Here is a 21,498-nt window from a genome sequence, read left to right as displayed (position 1 = left end):
ACAGTGATTTTATAGGTCTATCCACTCTAAGTTTAACTCCAGCGGTTGATCCAAGTTCAAGTGAGATGGCCAATTCAGCTGCTGGGCTGCATGAGTTTTTTTGGTTTGCTTTTTACTGCTGTCCTGGGAGCAACCCTGGGATTCTCATCATCACCCTCCCTGACCTACATTTGTAGAGAGTCTGTACTGACAGGCTCAAACAGCACATGCTTGTGTCCTGTATGGTTGGTACTCTATTTCACAGCTGCCTTTTTGTTTCCATGGGATAAAAGACCTAAAATTCTAAATAAGCAAGACCAACAGGCATTTGACAATGTGCATGTGAGACTTGTCCATTATTTTAAAAATATTTAAGTTAGAAATATCTTCAAATGCAATGCAGCGCTCAGTGTGTTTGAGCATGAAATTGTTGCAAAATTAGGTTAAAAAAGTCGTTTCTACTGGATTTAGACAAAGCATTTACAACAAAAATCACCAAAAACAGCAAAGTGGCACTTTCAATTAAAAACAAACAGTATAAAAAGGCTAAAATGCCTAATTTGAACAGTTAACTTCAAAAACCCTAATACACCCAGGGAAACTATTTTACTGTATACATAAGTTAATACAGAGAGAGGGTACTCACTGTCTGCTGGTCGCGCTGTAGGAACCTCTGTGACAGGCGACTGCACCCGCTCCACCTGGGACTCTGCCAGGGATGCAAGGGAAGCGCTAGGTCCAGGTGGCAGGTGGTTGTTGTTCTCCACTGGGCTGACTGGCACCAAACCATCTGCCGATTTGAAAAGAGGCATCTCTGGCCTCCTGGAGGACCCCTCAACTGGGCTGGAAATGGGGGATGGGGGCTCTGCTCTTCTATTGGAGGGTTCAGGGATCCTAGAGACTGGGGCCGAGGACAGCTGGGCATCCATTCTTCTGGGAGGAGCAGGGGGCTCAAGGGACCGTGTCATGCTGAGCTCTGCCCGCCTGTTTGTGGAGCTGGAGATGGAGTTGGAGGAGCCATCCAGGGGTGTGCTACGACTGCTCAGGCTGACCTCAGGCCGTTTGAGGCCAAAGCGGGCGATGCCAGCACTGGGAGAGTTGTCGATCTGCTTAGAGGAGACCTCAATGGAGATTTCTGTGCGACGGGACGAGGCTATGTCAGGGTTACGACCCCCTGATAACTCAATGCGTCTCATGCCGGTCTTTGGAGAGCGGGGATTGGAGGATTCGGAGGGGGAAGATCTGGATGAGGAGTAATCAGAGTTGCGGGAGCTCAGGTCGTAGCTCCGCTGGCTGGATGTGGAGGAGGAGGATGATGAGCGAAGGGGGTTGGTGGTTCGACGAGACAGGGGTGAGGGATGTGTGGATGTATCTGTGTCCTCCACCTCAAATGACCGTTTCAGTGCTGGAAAACAGAGAACATTTGTGGTTTGATAAGAAACAGGAGGATCTCTTGGCCATAGAGACCAGTCCTACCCTGAACAGAATCCGTGCTACACTGACTCAGTTCAGCATTAAACATTTTATTTTATGAAGCAAAACAAAAAGAAAACATAAGGCCCTGGAATAGCAACAGTTCTCATGACTTTTCTTTAGTGAAGCAAACTGGAAACTCTTTCATTCTGTGGTCGCCTTGTACAGAGTTCAAACTTTTTTTTTTTTTTTTTGAATGAGTCAAGAGTCAGTGATACTTCACACAGACTGTGGTGCAGCAACCCAAACCAAACCATCAGTATTTTAAAAGACCAGGAATGTCTTTGTTTCTCCAGAGGATCGGCGCTGTATGTTTTTCCTTCTTTAAATCAGAGAAGGAAGGTAACGTTAACCCCTGCTTCATTTTCCATAGTGTGTTTCGACTTGGAGCAAATACAGCATTAAATAAGAAGCAGACAATAACAACAGACAATAACAATAATACAAACAATAACACGCTATTAATGTTTGTCTAAACAGCTTCAGAGGCCTATTGACAATTATGACAGTGAAAGTTGAAGTTAACATGTTTTCACACAGCACAGGAGAAATAAATCCCCGGAATTACTCAGAATCATCTTCATTGAACGTGTGTATCTTACCGGATCTGACACGCTTCACGTAGCCCGACAACATGGCGTTCGTTGTTTGTAAATATAGTCCGTTATTTTGACCAAGCACTGTAGGCACAAACACACACTAACTTCCTCTCAACGGGAAAACTGACTGCTCCTCACGAAATGAAAAGAAATGACGCCGCCATCTTTCTCTGGATATATGCACGTTAAGCGAACATCTCACGCACCTGTTCACGTAACTAACACGCTGACAACGCCCCGATCACGTGATCCCTCTATTTCTTTGTTTCATGCACAAATATATCGTTTTTAAATGATTAACTCTTTTGTACAGCCTTACTATATTTATTAACTTGGCTGCACTGTTAAAAATCAGACTATGCTGTTGGTTTTTGGTCATAAAAGCCAAGTAAATGAACATATATTGTGGCCACATTTTGAAATAACTTTGATGAAGACTTTTCTTTCATAAAAAGTGACTGAAAAAAATCCCATCATTTTATTCAAACCATTCCCACATTAAAAGACACTCTAACTCCATGTCAGCTGAATGTGCCAATATTCCACCACCAGTCTTGTGATTTAGCTGTTATCGTTGTTTGATAAATGAGTTTCCTCTGGCCACAGTTAGCTTCATGTCAGATGGAGAGTGACACCTGGCTCACCTCAGCTTGGCCCAGAGACCAGAGAGGCTACAAGCCTTGGAGTCACATGGCCCCCATCCCAGATAAACAGCCAAGCCTGCTCAGGCTTCTGGCCTACTTCAAGACTGAAGAGCCAAGCACCAGCATGGGAGAAGACCCTCTTCCTGGAAATCACAGTTTTCAGATCCTGCCTATGGTTTAGCTGGACTTTTCTGTCTGATATTAGAGGCTGTGCTGAGAAGCAGCTAATGAATCACAAAATTTCCTGTGTAATTTGAAATAGGCCTACTGGGCATCTGTATCAGCAGGAATAACTTTAACGTTTATCTGACTAAAACTGATTCTCAATACTGGCCTCAGTTGTCAGTTTCTCACCGTCAGTGTGATTAGGCCAGTTACAAGTTTCACGTTCTGGTAAGGAATACCACTTCTAACCAGCGGAGCATACACAAGCTTCAGTGGACACCAAACAATTACTTTTTAGAAGTTAGGATTTATTACAGGGCTGTTGTATCAGGCTGCATTGCTTTTAGCCAATAATCTACCTGTGTATGTCACTGCTACTATCTATTGTATTGCACTTTTTCCCTTTGAATGTAAAAGGAATACTTTATTTGCTTAAATATGTAGCCTGAGCAAGCAGATAGTTGCCTGTACCAGCACCTTTAAAGCTCACCAAACAAATTTTGGGTGGATTTCCTCTATAAATACCTTGAAATACAGATCACCATAAAAGCAAATCCCTGTGTGCTCACTGTATTTACAAGTTTTGGCAGTTCTTCATTACACCACTGAGAGTGACAGGAAATATTAGAAAGAGATCGTGTCAAAAAGACTGAATATGCATGTAGCATGCATCAGACATATTTTCATGTCTCTGACAATAAGCTCTTTGTGTTGCTCACATGGAATAATGTAATTTCATGTGAGGAAAAACTGGCCTTGAAATATTCCTGGAAGACAGGGTTGACGATGTGCTCTGTTTTTCTTTAAGCATAAAAAAATAAACACTGGAATGAAATACTATCCACGATGAATTTATATGTAAAGTTCATTGGATGCAAAGGTAAAGAAATATCTAGGAATTTCTTGTCTGTAAGGACTAGAAATGAACCACAAATGGAACAGCTAATTCACTGTAGCAATTTCTTCTTCCAGTTTTCCTTTAATGAACCTCACTGGCACTGTTCATGAATATGTGATTCTCAACTTGAGTAGTTAAAAAAAAGCAGCAAAAGAATTTCTGAAGTGCTACAGACCACTTAAAACTTTGATTTTTTTTTCATAATGACCTGTTTGCCTGAAATTGTACTAACTGTGCTGCGTCTGCTCTGTGTTAACAGACGAGCGTAACACAGCTAGGTCTTTGCAGACACACTGGAGACAGAGGCCCTGTCAGCTGTGCTTCTATCTTTCTCTGTACGTGTGTGTGTTTAAACACAGCTGTAAAGTAGAGCAAACACAGCTTGGCCTGCGTGGTTAGAGCCAGACTCTGCCTGTTCATGTCACTGCATTGTGGGGTCAGTGTGTGTGTGTGTGTGTGTGTGTGTGTGTGTGTGTGTGTGTGTGTGTGTGTGTGAATGCAGACAGGATGAGCATTCACACGTTAATATCTAAGTAACAGCCCTGTTACTTGCTTCTGTCTGCAGTTGTTTCAGTAACTGTCTATGTGTCTGTATCTGTATATATAAGTGGATTTGCAGATTTACTGTATTCTGCATGGTCGTATGTGTGTGCACATTTTTGTTTGTTCAGTGCATTTGCGTGTCCAATTTCAAGGACAAAGCCATGTTATATCTCCAAGCTGCTGTGTGCTGCTGCAGCAATTAGACGATAGCAGTGATCATGAACTTTCAGCAAAGCTAAGATAATAGTAACGAGCAACAATGTGAACCAAATGTCAACCTCAGTTCTGTTAGAGCTCCATTTTTCTCTTCAAGTCTCGTTTGACCTGGAATTGAAGCAAAATCTGCTGTGAAGGTTTATGAAACCTGTGAATCTTGGACTCTGATCTAAATGTTATACCATAAACTTGCCAGTCGGCTAAACCACCAAATAAGGAAGACATTGGGAAATGTTTCAAGGCGTTGCATAATGTTTTTCAACTAAGTCTGTCAGGCGTGGGTTGAATCCATGTAGTGCATTCAAAAATGGTTAAACTGTGACAAAACCAATTTGTTTTAAAGAGCTGTAGAGTACATTTCTCAAAACTGTCACAATCTCCAACCACACAACAAAGCTAATGCTATGTTTAAAGGAAAGGTATCCTGTGGGGATTTGGTCCTCAATGCACCAGAAAGAAAGGAAAGTGGAATCTAGTAAACAAAAATAAAATGCTTATTGGAGGGGGAGAGTGGGCTATTATATTGTCTCTCTTGTAACAGTATTTTACTGCGGTGTTATAGTCAGATTGAGTTACTAAAAGCTGCCCCATTATTTCCTACTGCGGATGCTTCACATTTAAAAGCATTCAATTGAATGAGACAAAACACAAATGGGTCTTTATTGTGAAGCGGTCACAGGAAATGCATTGAATTTGTTCATCAAAAATGGTTTTCAGCGATGGTCCCTGTTAATAACTCTGGGGTCTCGCATGGGATTGGCATTAGTACTGGTTTCACCCCAAGTGTCCAGCAAAACAGCAAAGTGTGTCCTTAAAGCTTAACAGAGACTCGCTGTGTGTGCCTTTGACCCTTGGTGCTTCCCAGATGCACCAGTGCTGTTGGCGTCAATAGCAGGAATCCTGTCCTAGCTGGTGAGTATAGATTGGCCTGATAAAGCTGATAAGGATGGAGACTCGTGACCATGACTATAATCAGCTTCTGTTAAAAGACACACAAGTTCTGTGAACGAGGTTCCTCGTGGTGTTTGGCACATGAGGAGCACTTTAACCCCATACAGGAATATTTATACCAATCCTCCTTAACAACATAGTATTATGGGTTACAGAGCACCAACTAATATGATGGAAAAAAAAAAAAAAAAAAAAATCAGTGGTGATGGTTGAAAATAGTCACATAACAGTTCATATAATTAATTTTATTTTATAGGTTTATTAGCTTAAAATGTTCCATGTGGGTATTTTATGAATTAGAATAACTGAAACAACATGAATATACAAATACACATTCAATGGAAATAAATGGGTATAAATAAAGATCATATTTATCATTTTATCTGATCGGAGGACCTCTTCTATGTCCAACCAACACCCAAAAAGTAAAATGTATTGAGTTCACTTTTATGGACAACTCAGAAAATGTGTTATTTTATTTGTTTCAGTCAGAGTAAGCTGGAAATATCTTCTGACAAAACTTTTGTTACAGTGATGGTTTGGTTAGTGCCACCAGGCCAGACCAGGCCCCATGCAGATCTGTAAAAAAAAAAAAAAAAAGCCTAGCTGGGTTCAGATCCACTCGTCCACTGCCTACCCCAACATTTTCACCGACTACAGGAATCTTGCCCTGTGGAATTTCCACTGATTGGAATAGCAAAGCCCTTACCATCCAGCTCTAACACACAGAGAGAACAGGGAAACAAATAAAAATAGACTAGCAGCTGTTGCAGTTTGTTCATACTATTGCCTGAAAGAGAAAACAATATAATCCAGATCTGGTTCATATTTGGTTAATAATGGCAAATTTAATCTGCAAAGAAAACACAGGAGGCTGTTTGCAAGAGTAAAGAAAGGCTGGACTTCTTTTAAGGAGCTATACCAAGTATCCCTGAGTAAGCCTGAGTGTGTGTGTTTTGTTCTGCGCAAGCGGAAGGCCCAGTGGTTTGGTCAATGATCTCTGTGTTTGTGAGGCTAAGGTCACAGCTGAGATCATCGGCCTCATGGCCAAGAAAATCCTGTCTCCTTCTGCTTTTCACTTGCGTCATCAGCTAAATGCACGACAGAGTGAATCAAACTTGGTGTCCAACCTTAGTGGTATGGTAAATACACTCATTGTCAGATGAAAATTTAACTAATGCTTCCTACTTATCCACAGTTCTGATCATTTAACAAACATACGATTTTTGTACATATTCTCAACTGTCAGACCACCAATGTCATCAGATTACAGACACATCTGTGAGGATGTTTGTCAATTTATATACCGATACCCCACTGTGTGAAAGATTCATGTTCAAGTATTTGCACATAGTAAAAAATCACACAGAGTTAAAAATGTACCTTATGTGGGTAAAAATATAACACACTTCTGGGCTCATATTACCCCACACTAATTTTGGACCTATGGGTACTGGGTAACGTAATTTTTACAGTGCAGCAGTTAGAGCCCTGCTGGCTCAATTTCTAACCCAATGCTTTATAGTGTGTGTCACATACTTGTATATTAGTTTATAAAAGCATAGTAAATTCAGCCATAAAAAATACTGTCATAGTTGTTTAGTTGATACAAAACGTATAAACTTTCAGTTTGTACTCCACATTTTGTGGTTATGGCCTGTAGGAAGCCTTCATCTTTCAAATAAGCAGTCCAAAGACGAGAAAATCCAATCACTGTAACCTCTCTCCAATACAGTCGTGCTCATGAATTTACACAGACCCAGCATAATTAGAGAAATACTGGCCATTTAAAAAAATATGTAAATGATCATGCAGAAAACTTTCTTTTTATAGGACCGTGGTCAGATAGTGTCTATGGAAATTGCAGTTGTCATTATGATATTAAAAAGGCAAACATATTCTGCATGTTCAGGTATATTTTCTAAAAGATGGCCAGTAGGTTTTCAAATTGTGTACATTTATGAGAACAATTGTATTACTCACTTATAATTACTTATAAATAAACCAAGACTATGTAATTTTTGATAAATAGCAGACAAATGGGGGATAATGATAAATGCTAAAAGATAGCACAACAGTAGGTAGAGAACAGACATCAAGTCGTTCCACTACGTCAGTAATATGCACTGCAATATATATCAATGATTTCTGGACACTGTCTCGGGTGTCATTCACTTGGTTATGATTTGACACATTGAAAAACCCAGTGTGGTGTATATAATGAAATATAGTTATTGATTTAAAAGGTGACAAAAGGAATATTTATGATGATGCTATTCAGTTACAATAAGGCGAGTACTTGTAATTATTTACTTTCAAACTCCCTGTGAGATTCACACTTCTGCTTCATCTGTGCCAGGCTATACTCACTGAGACACACAGGACTATACATCATGGTGACACAAAGGTATTAACACACTCAGCCAAACTAGGAGCAACACACACCGACATTCACAACAGTAGGTCATTATGCTGGTGTTACACTTGAGTGATGTCTAAAAGCATGACTTTGAGCCACGTGGTTAAAGCACACGTCTTGCCCCTGATGGCTTCTTTTCTCTTATCTTTCTGCTCTGTTGCACTTTGTAAGCCAGCTGTTTAAAGACCTAAACACAGGGAAGGAGGGAACGGAAGGCAGCGGGATTCACCACACATACCACAAGCAAACTGGTGTTGACAGAGGAGCAGCTCCGGACAAGTGTGGATGCGTTCTTAAAAGTTATGTGTTTTGGAGAGACAGGAGACACACAGTGAGATAGACAGGCTGTCAACCTCCAACCACTCTCTTAACATCCACCTACAGCTAGGCCAAGGTGAGACAGAGTCTGAGGATGGACGAGCTGCTGAGAGAGGAAAAGCCGGAGGACAAGGTGGTGGAGGAGGAGACATGTGAGAAGAAGGATGACAAGAGGAATTGTGGGCCAGTGGCAGAGAGATGAAAACAAGAGGAGACGAAACAGAAGAGGGAGGTGGGCCAGGTGTTCTCCTCACAGCTGCATGGTCAGTTCCAGCCTCCTGAGTGCTCCATATACTGTATACAAAACCATTTTTAAGGACTCTTCATGATGGCTGTTGCTTACTTTCCTCTGAATGCTTGTTTTGCACTCTGACACATCCACATCTTAGACACGTACATGGCAATCACATAACATACAATCATGCATCTCAACGAAAGTTAAAGAGCTATAAAAAAAGAAGTGTGATTTCCCTTTTAAAACTACACAGCTCATCACAGACGTCAACGAAACCTTCACATTCTCCATTTTCTCAGATCCATTTGGGTCCAATCACGCATGTGGAAACTATCTATAGTGTCCTCATGGCAGGGTTAGAGAGTGCCTCACTCCACAAGGTGACAAAAGTGCAAGAAAGAATGAAACTAACCTTCAAAGTCTGATATGATCCCTTCCAAGTGAGCGTTGACAGTGGAATCAGACATTTTGGTCGCAAGCATGTATTGACGTGTTTTTATAACCCAAGAGAAGAGGGAGCAGGGTTCCTTTTCCCCAGCAAGGAAAAGTCTTCCTGAGGCGCAGTCCCGCTTTTAAACAAATCCCAAATTAGGAGTCCGTGCAAGAGAGACAAGGGGAGGGAAAAAAACACAAGAGTTGAGCAGCTCACTGATCCAAACCCGCTCCCTATCTCTCCTCTCTGTCTTAAAGCAGCAACTTATTTTTCTCTTCGCCTCCTTCTCAACTTCCAGAGCTTGGAATGAGCGAGCAATGACAACCCCCCACCCTCCCTCTCTCCCTCTAGCTTGCTGTCTTCCCTCCCCCCCTTTTCCTTCCCTCTATGCTTCCCTCCCTTTCTCCAGTCGTCCACAGACTGGCTCCTTTCTGTGAAAGCTCTCATTTTTGACTGGGCTGGTCAAACTATATACATGCTCACATTCAAGCACACTTCCTGTAGGATTGATCACATGGTTAACATATTCTATGTAACTGATGAAACTCCATTGTGGATGCCAACATCAGCATCCTATAAGCACTCAAACAAATCCACACACTTACAGTCACATAGTAAAAGAAAAAAAGTTTTCAATCAATCTTATCTGACAGTGGATGGAATGAAAAGTTAAAGAAGATAGAAAAATAAATCCTAAATTGGAGACAGACCATATTATGGACTAATATGGTCAGGACAGGCTCACACAGGCAGTTAGCAGAGTCTTGACAGGCTCTGGAGGCAGACATCAATAAATAAGTAGCCTAATGACTTAACAACACCATGAAGGAGCCCCTGTTTGTGGGGGTGGAGGGGGAAGGGTGAACAGGGATGTTGGTCAGTCTGTATCTGTGTGCATGTGCTTGGGATAAAGAATTATGAAGGGTGTAGAAATTACCTGCATGTGTAGTTATCTAACAAGTATAGTATTAGTAGTTATGCAAGTGTATGTGTACTCCCAGACTCGCCTCTTACCAGGCTAATAACTCTCTTTTCAAACTTCAAAAAAATACTTCTAAAATAAGGGCACTGCTGAGAGACATAACATTTGAGGCAAAAACTATCAAAGACATTGAAAAAAAATGCATTTGGAGAGAAGTTAGAAAGTATAAGTGATATGGAAATGGTTTAGGTTTAAGTTGTAATTTATTATTAAGGTGGCGAAGTGTTAGAAAAAAGCTGTCCCATGTGTGATTTATCATGGTGTTGAAATTTTGCATGTCTAGCAATGTTACTGCCAATTTATTGTTTACATTGGAATCAAAGTTTGCATTTTCTGTTGATTTAGGCATGTTTATCAATCATAAACACAGATATGTGCAAATGTCCACTCACACACTACGACTGATTTGAAAACAGATATGAGGCTTTACCTAAACATGACATCTGAGATTAATCTTACACAACTTTTCCTCACCACTGAATCATGAAAAGTATGTAACCCTCAATATGTGTGGGAAAACACTATTTGTCAATGAATATTTTTAAATATGAAAACTGGATTTGTTCCTGCAATTTTTAAAAGGCAGGGCAGGTTCCTGAGAAGCTGGATATTAAATAAACTTTTGGTGTGACTGTGGAAAAACTGCATTTTGCTTTGTTCCTCTATGGCTACAACTGGGTGCAGAATAAACACACATATCCCTGAGGACAGGGTAGAATAAATGTCCTGCTCAGAAATCCTGCTTAAAGTCAGTGGCGATTCCTATTGCCGCCATTGCACTATGCAGATACACATGCATCAATAGTACAAGAACATGCTTGAGGTGTGTTATTTTGAAATATGAATCTTGCAATGTGTGACTTCCTCCAGGAGAGGTCAGTGTTGTTCCTGTAGCTTACACATGTTGCTATGGATAAATGCATTACTGCTAGGAGTGTCACAAGCATACAGTAATATGATCTGGAAAACAGAACAGCTGCATGTACACATGCTCAGACATCAAATATGTGTACAGCAGATGCATACGAAAATATGAACATACACACAAGCAACACCCAACCCTGTTTCTGACACCCCCAACACAGAGAGAAGCACACTTCCTTCCACTGCATATCCCTGCAAGCCCCAGCAAGCCCAGACAGCACTAATCCAATCTGCTTTTACAACTGTCACAGTGAAGAAACATTATTTTTGCCCTGATCTGTAAAGAACGTCAGCCATTTCATAGCAACCACAGACTCACATTTAGTATACTAGTTCTTAGAAAACAGTAATCTACAATTAACAGAACACAGCCCAAGAAGTAATGTTGATTCCATATCATATCTCCATCTCTAGTTTGCTACAGTGTGAACACAAAAGCACCCATTCTTCTTTTGAGTAAACTTTATGGCTGTGTTACAGTAATTGTATTGCTAAAGCTGCAGGAAGTTCCTGACAAAAAAAAAAAAAAAAAAGCAGAAATCTTCCTTCCTCTTTGTTGTCACTGATGATGAACATTAAAAAGATAAAGACAGGTGTCACCACTACTAAATGTAAATTCATAATGAGCCAACATACATGCTACCTAGTGGGATTTTCACCTCATTCTAAGATTACTTATCACTGTAGTGTAATTGTTTTAAACAAGTGATAATAACACCCATCAAAACACAGATAATGAGTGAGTTGGTGCCTCAGGCTTCCTGTATATTTGTGTACAGTAATATATTTGAATAGCCAGCTGTTGCTGTTGTGTTGCACTCTTGCAAAAGAGAGATATGGCAGCATACTGCTTGAAGAAACACAGACCATGGCCACTCTAAAGGGGGTCCTGCCCTCCTGAGAGCTGAAAAATGAGAGGAGAGGAGGAGCAGAGTGGGAGGAGACGAGGATAACTTCTATAAACAGATGCCAAGCCGGCATGGCAGTTGCTAGAGCAATGCCAGGGCAACAACAGGTTGCAAATGTCAGCAGTCGATCACCACATGCACAAATGTGCACACACACACACACACACACAAACACATCAACAGGTCTATAGGCCTTGGCGCCAGTCTGGCCCACCCCCTGCAGTTTGCCTTGTGCCAGTGGACAGGCATCCCATGATCTGTGGAATCTGAGATGTAACTCCAAGAAATGTTTCAGTGGCAACCAATGATACAGATACACCTGAACTGTTTGTTCATAAGCACTCCTATGTCAAGGACGTAAATTCCTTTTTACAGTAATACAAATAACCTTATTGTGGTTGTAATGGCATTACATTTCACTTCTGTCTGTTCCTAAAGTTTTAACACTTGATAGCAGAAATAAATAGGCAGAAATAAGAGAAGTAAATACAATAAAACATAAAAATAACTGTATCAACATTGAGAGTATAAATATTTATACAGACGCAAAGTTATTAAAAATATACTTTAGGAGGTCATTTTAAAAACAGCATTGATTTAAATGTAATGTTTTGTCTTGCATAGTATGTTAATGTGAAGAAGTCAAACTCTTTAGGAGTCATATCTGCTAAAAGATTTGGCACAGGAAATGCAAGTATGACAAGCATATTCTAATTTTGCATATTTAATGTTTCATTTCAAGTCATGTCAGGTTAGACACAGTGGTATTTAAACCTCATCAGTACCAGCTACAGAGGAAACCCCAACTTCCTGCTGAGTTCATCCTAAAACAACAAAAGCTTTGTTGGTCTCAATGCAGACAGCTCATCCATGAGTCAGCCTGTATCAAACAAGCCATCTGGAAGAGATAAATGTGTGTGTGTCTATGTGTGTTGTGTGTTTGCAAGTCCATTCATAGCTTGCATTGACTGCATGTGTTCATATGTGTATATTTTGGATGTGACTAGTTAGTTACTGCAGCACTGTTTACATGGCAACACCCATAATAAGCAGCTCTACCTGGCTCAGGACTTCTGAGAGGGGAGAAGAATGAGAGAAGGGAGGGAGAGAGATGGGAAAAGGTGTGCCAGCTCTCTCCCTAGATAGAGAAGGAAAGAAAATATAGAGAATGGAGAGAGGTGAAGTGACACTGAACCTCCTTGGCTATAATGGAAACTGGGAAGCAGGACTTTCTCCCTGCTGTGTGTGATAGAAAGTAAGAAACTGCCACAGCGCATGTCTAAAAGTGGCTGGCTCTCAGTACAGTGCAGTGCTGTACTTCGACCAAATGTGGAAACGATCTTTGACGTGCATATAGTTACAAAAACAACCCTAATGTAAGCATCTCCATAATGTAGTAAAGACTTATTGCACAGGTCGGACAGTTTCACAATATTACAGACACATACATCCACATCAAAATCCCCCCTGGGGCCCACAGTGCACATGGTGAGTAGTTCAGTCCAAAGTATATGCACAGCTGTATGACAACAGCTGTCCTTAACCAAACAGCAGCACCAATCACAGCTCTGCTATCTTTAATCAAATACAGCACCTGTTGGAAAAATGGCTCGAGTGCACTGCATGAACATACACACTGGCATTACCCATGACTCGCTTTTGCTCAGTGGTTTTCTGTGCAGCAAGCATAGCATGTGTGTGTGGGTGAGTGTAACGATGGCCTGCACACATGCTGCTTCATGCACATGTCTGTGTGCGTGTTCCCCCACACATGGGGTGGAATGGCTTGGTAAATAGGAAGAGCAGCTGTCCTCCATCGGAGATGACTCTCAATAGGCCTCTCTCTCTGTCTGTCTCTCTCCCATTCTCTCCATCTCTCCACCGGGTAATAACAGTGTTTAGTACGTCAACAAGCCACCATTGTGATCAACATCCGTGCTGCTCCTACTGCACTAACATATTGTTCTGTTCAGCATGTTGCCAAGGAAACCCACCCAACAAGACCGATAGTGTCTAACCACAAAGGAATATAACAACAATTTCCTTCAATAAAGGTTCTTTCCTTAAAACTTATCCAAGTTCAAAGCAAGTAAGTCTGTGACAAAGACGATAACACTGGAAACAGCAAAACAACATTTGCTGCCTTGTGTGACTGTTCCTAACTAAGAAAGGCTGACATAAAAAATATTTTGAATTACTAAAGCCAGTAACTCCACCTTGTGGGGGGAGTGTATATTACATACTAAACAGAACTATGTGACCGACATATTTCACTGAACTTATTAAAAGGTTAGTATGAGGTGATATTCAAGTTAAGCAAGGTGGGGCTACTCTTTGAATCATGAGCCAGTGATTCAATCTGAGCTGACTGTGTCTGTGTCATACAGACTTTCATCAGCTGACCTCACTGTGGTGGGAATGAATGGGCCATGTCAGCCTTTTACACTTTGTTCACAGTCTCTGTGTGGCTGATGGACAGTTTCCTTTGAGAGCGTCATTACTGCTGATTCATATGGGAAGAAAACCCAAATCAGCCTCATGTCTCATATCATCACATCAACTGACCTGATTTGGCAAAGGTGGATGAGAAGTACACATGTGTCCAGATAACACTGGAATATCATTACATTTGATTAATGGAGTTAATTACTGCTCCATGAGTTTTACACACACACACACACACACACACGCACACGCGCGCGCGCACACACACACACACTTGCAAGACAACACCTTTAGACAGATACCTTCTATCTTTTTACACAGAGTATCATCATGTCAACTGTCCTAAAAATACAAGGACATTTATACACCACACACTTAAATGTGTGAGTATGTAGCTAGTCCAGTGAACATTCACGCATAAAAACATACACAAAGTATGTCCTGCTGAAGCTGTTACAGCTCCCCAGAGGAAACACCTGGAGACAAGGGGCCACAACGAAGAGAGTGAGAGAAGGGAGGGAGAGTGATACCTTCATCTCACACACACACACACACACGCACGCACACGCACACGCACACACACACAATGACCTCACCTACATCCAGATTTCACACACTATGGAGGTGGGTCACAACCACATATACATGAACACACACACACACACACAATAACATGCAAGTGCTGGTCCAGTCACTGCACCATTTCCGCTCCAGCTAGGATTTTTTTTTCATGCCAATGAGCTTTTTTACAACACTCACACAACACTCATAAAAATACCATTAAGAAGCAGACAGCATTGCCTCACTGATGACTTTAGCACAACGTACAACACACACACAGACAAAGTCTTATCAATTCAATATGCCTGCTGTTTACAGCCTTCAACAACCACAGGGACAGTTTGGAAAATATGAGGATTTTTATTTGCAAAGTCGGCTTTAGTTTGCTAGTGCATTGAGGCAGGGCTTTCACTGTCTTGTTGGCTAAAGGAGGGACTGACTGATGGCTGAAGTGGGATCACAGCCACAAGGGACAAGAGTAGTACTGTTCAAACAGAGCTCTTTCCTGTTTTCACACCAAAGAAGAATGGGAGAATGCAGATGGAGAAAAAGAGCAACGATGTCTAAGAAATAACTGCTCTTTCTGTATCACTTTATAGTCACAGAATGAACTGTTCAGTAATATGTCCTATTTGGATGCAATGAATATTAATATGGAAATGTGAAAAGACAGGCAGGTATGGAAATGAGACAGTCACTGTGCAACAACCTCTAAAGAAAAAAACAGAGACAGAAAATCTTGCCAACACTCCAGGCCCAGAACAGATAAAGACTGATAAACTAAAACAAGTCCACTAAGCTGCTACACAAACCCTGTAGAGCTCCCAGCTCCAACTGCAAACCCCAAAGAAAACATGCAGTCAGCAAAGAGGACAGAATGAGAGAGTGGAAAATACCACAGAGGGGAAAATAGAGGCAGGCTCTTACAGAAAAGACACTCGATCACAGTAAAATAGTTGATTGAAGAACCATATCCGACACTCTCTTCTACATTCAGTGGAGAAGCTTGTCCTCATCTGGGCCAGAGTTTGTCTTACCTGAGAATTTGTCCCCCTCCATAACCAGATCACTCCCTCCACAGCCACATGTAGTGTTTGCTCTTTGACTCCACTCTCTCTCCCTCTCTCTGTCTTTTTTTGGACTTCCCTTTCTCTCGTCCCTCTCTCCTTCCCTCCCACTCTATTCCTCTTCCTCCTCTTCTTACTCTCTCTTTCCTTTTCAGTCTCTCCGTTCTCCCTCCCTCTCCCTGATTTGATTCCTTCAGTGTGTCTTGCTAATGAATTCAGAATTACGACATCACCATGTGCTGATCATATGTTGCTCTCTCTGTCTCCGTCTTACCCTCTGTTTCTTCATATCAGACCCAAAGACTGAAGCAGCATTGTGTCTTGAAAATAGAAACCATTAACTCCACCATGTGACATGGACAGACTAAAATAACCAGCTGGACTTGCGACTCTGCCATTAGCTCACTTACAATGTTCCTTGTGTGTCTGCACTGTGGCCTTAACTCATTTGATACTAAGTGATACTTGTTAAGTGGGTGTGAGAGCCATTCCCTTAAGTAGACCATGTCATGATGAAATGCATTGAGCTCTACTTTTGCAAATGTGTGGAAGGATGATAGCCTTGTATAATAATACAATGGAAGGAATTTAATCAAAACACACGTCTGAAAAATGTTGTGAAAAGGCCAATGATTAAAGCAGGGGATGCACTGTGCTTGTACCTGAGTTACTGGTGAGGAGAAAAGACTGAAAGAGAGACTACTAGAGGCAAAGAGAGAAAGAAAATGAGTGTTTTATGAATATAAGTGCAACCCCAAGCCTCGCTTTAAAATGCGCTTGGTGTAGTCCTGTCCCTGTGCTCAGGAAACTCTGATGACCCCTGACCTTTGGCATGTCCCTCACACTGTGCAAATGGTTAGAGGTCACATGGCAAATGTCTGAGCTCTGATAGAAAGATCAAACACTCCTGCTTGTGCATATTAACCTGTGTGTGTCATCTGTGTGCTTGTTTTTCATTTATATATCTTCCTTTAGTCATATTTTCAGTAATTCTTTTATTAAAGCTGCCCAATGTTGATGCACTAGGTGATGAAATTTGCAACTCTAATGGCTTCCAAGTTCACATACAACATTATACATACCCAGCAGGTGTGGAAAAGATCAACATTCAACTTCAAAGTAATTAAAAAATAATTAGGTGCACAGCCCATGTTCCTCAAGGGCAACTGTCCTGCTTGTTTTCCAACTATGAAGTCTCATGCTTCTGGTTGGCTGAACACACCTGATCCAAGTAACCAGCAGTGGGTAGTACAGGGATAGTTAGAAAACAAGAACAGTGGCCCTGGAGGAACATGGGTTGGGCACCACTGTCCTAAAACGTGTAATCTATACAATGAAAAATGGAGATCAGTGTTCAGAATTTTGTTTTCTATCCAAGGCAGTCCATGACTGGTCATGCCAAATAATAAACAATGCACTTCCTCATTTAAATACTTTGTTCTCATTTTCATTTTAAAATTAAAAAAAGTGAAGCTGTCAGGCTTGAACTCACAACTAAATTAATTGATTGAAGCATCTTCTCTGGTTTTCTCTTTGGTACTGTTACTCTTTGAACTATGATAATAAGGTGAATTGTCACATGTGGATTATTATGACATGAAAGATTAAACATAAAACCATATGTGCAGCTAAAGAGGGTGTCATTTCAGTTTGTGGACATGCACACATCTTGTACTATGTTTATTGTGTATGTGTGTGTGTGTGTGTGTGTGTCTGTCCAATACAGCAAGATCTGCTGCCTCCCAGATGAGAATTAACCACACACAGATCAACAATAGGGACACTGTTGGACAGACCTGTGTGTGTTTGCATGTGTGAGTTGAGGTTACAGTGAAGCATCCTCCCAAACACCCGCCTGCCAGCTTGTAAATCTGCCCGTTGGCAGATGTTTTGTATGGGGCATCTCTTACCAAATGCCAATGCACACACTCACACACATTTCCATGTTTTCCTTAGCTGTGAGGACACCCACTGACACAATGCATTGCCTAGCCCTTCACTTTAACGGTAACCGTCACAACTATGTGCTGTGCTGGTTAAATGTCCATACAATGTAATAAAGACATGTACAAACACACACAACACACACTCACACAAATACAGACCCAAACCCATGCCCTGTGGCAATTACATTAATATCAGGGAGGTCTGCTGAAAAGTAGGGCCTTATCCTCAGCCTTAAGCATTTCCCCATACACTTCAAATCAGCATCTGTGTATTTTATGTGTCTGTCAGCATGCATCTGTGTGTGTGTGTGTGTGTGTGCGTACAGTAGGTATACCGATAAATGTGTACTTTTACAAGCTTTGCCTGTGTGTCACTCTGGTTTACACATAGTAAATCACAACAACTCAAGAGGTGAAGATGCTCTTATGTGCTTAACACATATACAAACAAAAATAGAAGTGTAATAATAAACTTTATCTGAATTTTGAAAAAAAAAAAAAAAAAAAAAAAAACACTTTCCATAACTGAATTTTAGGAGTTATTTCTTTAAGACAAACAGCTGGTGGTGCTATTTTTACAAGTGACAGTATCATTAAACTCCTCTGCAGAAGAGGGCACAAATCTCAAACAATGAAAAAAGAAGAAGAAGAAAAGAAAACATTTTGTGGATTTGTGAGACATTACATTCCTCATCAAAAAAAAAAAAAAATTGGTCCCAGGTTGATGTTTTTTTTTTTTTTCAAAATGTTTTACTTCCAGGTTAAATCAAATGCTGTTCATTTCATTCTCATTTTGAACAGTAGGATAAACACCCATAACAATAACAGGCAGCACTGAAATTATTACTCAAATCCATTTTTAATGTAAATTATTGCTCTCAGATATTCTTCATGTTTTGTCTTTCTTTTTTTAATATTTATTAATAGAAATAATAGTTTCACAGAACACATGGACTGGCACAAATACATAAATATACACTTTCAGAATGTGTGCATGACTAATACACAACCTGCAAACTGTTTTACAAAAGTGTGGTTACATATATTTTCAGGTCTTATCTCAAAACAAAAGGAAACTATGCTGCACATCACACAGCTTGGTTTCATTGTGGGCAACAGACCACTGTACAACACATGACACCTGCCAGATACAATGTACACTCTTTATGAGCTAGCATGTTTGTATGTGTGCAGTGCCACAGAAAGATGTTTACTCTTCCGATTATAGAAGATATAAGGTATAAGTGGTGAGCCTCAACCAAACCTTAGCCGTTTGTCAGTGCTGTGTAATAGCTGCATGCACATACAAACACAAACACATGCATGCATCCTTTCACCAGGGTTGCTAAAAAATAAATAAACAAATAAACAAGTAAATGTTATGTGTTTTACATTATGTCATCTGCAGAGGGTCAATGACACTGACTTACACAATGTTTCACAGTAATAGTGAGCAATTAAATGGAAGCCAGGAAAAGCACTCTATAACTTTGACAATGTTCAACTTTATATGGATGACAGATAAACAGACATGGATCATTGTTATAGCAGACTTGGACAGTCTTATAGATAATCAGGTTTGGGCCAACCATGTTCCTCAAGGGCCACTGGCCTGCTTGCTACTTGTTTTTCCAACTATCCCTGCCCTACCCCCTGCTGATTACCTGGATCAGGTGGGTCCACTGAAATCAGATGCTGGAAGATACCATTTCAGATGAGGGTGAATGTGGGGGAAGAAAAAATGAATTGGTATCTTCCAGCTTCCTATTGACTGTAGAAACTTTATCAAGGCAATCAGCAGTGGGAAGGGCAGGGACAGTTGGAAAACTGGCAGGGCAGTAGCCCTCGAGGAACATAGGTTGTCCACTCCTGCAGTAGATTGATGTACCTAAGACATATATGTAGGTATGAAAATGCTGCATGTATAGCTGGAAGAATGATTGGTCAGATAGACAGTGTACTTACTGGGACTGGTGATGCCAGATCCCTCTCTGTCTGTTTTTCTTGCTCGAGCACTGGACGACCTCGCTGTGACTGGGGACAGGGACAGAAGGGCAAATGAGTAAAATCAAAAAAATCAAGAAAAATGTACATTAGGAATGAACCGCGACACAAATAATTACAACACTACCAGAATTTCATTGTTCAAGAAATATTAAAATTTTCAGAGGACCGGCCTGATGAACAGGTTCAGTTAGACAGGTTGCCCCATAGCTGTAAATAAGCTTTTAAGCAGACTGCTGGCATATTTACAAGGATTTTTTTTTTTAAAGGAAAGGTTAAAACTGCCAAAACAGTTGTTTCAAAATGACACACACAAATGCATTAAAAAAGCCTTAAAAAAGCACTTAATGGCAATTTAGTTGCTATGACAGGAACACAAAAAATAAATACCTAAAAATATGTACAAACACCAAACATTTACTTCATATTCTCCTTGAGGGCAACTGCAACTGTCAAGCAGAAAAACAAAGTCAACCAGTGTCTGAAATGTAATTATTGCCTGACCAACCAACTCGGACTGAAACAAGTATGTTTTATTTGTGCTTTGTTTCTATTTTTATAGTTGTCATGTGAAAATAACACAAACCAAATTTGCATGTATAATAAAACATATAAAGTATCCTAGTACCAGATAACCAGGCCGTAACACCAGCTGTTACACGAGGAGGAAATAAATAAGAGCACAGCTATTGTTGAGACCACAGTTTCAGCTCAGAAAATTAAAATCTATTTTCAGAAAAGTGTTGGTGCCAACATGCAGCATATATTATGGCATTATTCATATTAACAGTAAAAGTTACATACGTGTATGTTTTAATGCTGAGCAGGCTATGTGTATGTCTAGCCAGTTTAGTGCTTGCTACTACTTAACTGTTGGAGATACAGTACAGGTGAAAGCATCTCTCTTAGAACAACCACACAGAACTTTGCTTCATTCCACTTCCTTTATCCTATTTCCACCCAGTTAGTGCTGCTTAAAGTTCATCCGGTTGCTAGTGAGTCAAGTGTCCCATCCTATTTTTAAGTTCTTAGAAATACTTTTTTACCACAAAGTGTACAATACAACATGACGTTCATGGTGGTTTTAACAGGTTTCAACCAAAGACAGCTGGTCCAAAGGGAAGAGCATGAATATGCCACTGTATGACTGGAAGACATGACTAAAGCTCCTGTAATGTGTGCGTAAGATTTAATGGGGGAGTGAGAGGGAAAGTATGAATCCATTCTCTTTCTAAGGGAGAAAGGTTAATTTAATAAGAAAACTACTGTAAGTGATGATGAAATGTGTGATCTTTGCTTCTCTCTGCTTTGCTGCTGAATCTCTTTCAGTGTATTTGCATGTCCCAAATAGATCAGTTATACTTCTATTTCTGCCACTACCACCCCCAACCAACCTAGTGAGAGCAAACTAGTCAAGCCTAAACTCACTTTAAAAGACCCTAATATCTCATGGTGATGACTACAATGGCACAGAAATATGAAATATCTATCCATCTCAATACATCTTAGTGCAATTCAGGTCCATTACATGTTCACAATGGGTTGGAGCCAATCCCAGCTGAAATTGGGCAAGAGTCAGGGTACTCCCTGGACAGATCGCCAGTCTATCACAGAGCTGACACATATCTATGTGTGTTTTAGAGCCTTAAGTGTCCGGATAATGACAGAACAAATAAGAGCCAGTCAAGTATATCAAGCCTTGCAGCCAAAAAGCATGTCTGTACCTATTTACTCTTCCAGCTTTGACTACAGCTGGAGAGAGATGAGCTAAATGCACACAACTACACA

At 40.6% G+C, this 21,498-nt stretch overlaps 1 protein-coding gene across 4 annotated transcripts in view; it reads right to left on the bottom strand.

Annotated features, from left to right (window-relative positions):
• The window catches only part of LOC113141322 (septin-9-like), a 68,983-nt gene that overhangs the window by 41,711 nt on the left and 5,774 nt on the right, over positions 1-21,498 (bottom strand). For 2 of the 4 annotated variants that reach the window (XM_026325663.1, XM_026325664.1), the window contains exons 2-3: positions 19,672-19,740; positions 626-1,384 (exon numbers count right to left, since the gene is read on the bottom strand). In XM_026325663.1, the coding sequence (XP_026181448.1) occupies positions 626-1,384; positions 19,672-19,740 (828 nt within the window). Of the gene's footprint in view, positions 1-625; positions 1,385-8,852; positions 9,183-15,730; positions 15,884-19,671; positions 19,741-21,498 lie in introns of those variants that run through there. The other 2 variants (XM_026325666.1, XM_026325665.1) reach the window with 2 other exon arrangements.

The sequence above is a fragment of the Mastacembelus armatus genome, chromosome 8, assembly GCF_900324485.2.
Source record: "Mastacembelus armatus chromosome 8, fMasArm1.2, whole genome shotgun sequence".
NCBI classification, from domain to species: Eukaryota; Metazoa; Chordata; class Actinopteri; order Synbranchiformes; family Mastacembelidae; genus Mastacembelus; species Mastacembelus armatus.
The sequence above is the reverse complement of the archived record's forward strand: the minus strand, read 5'-3'. Positions and strand labels throughout refer to the sequence as shown.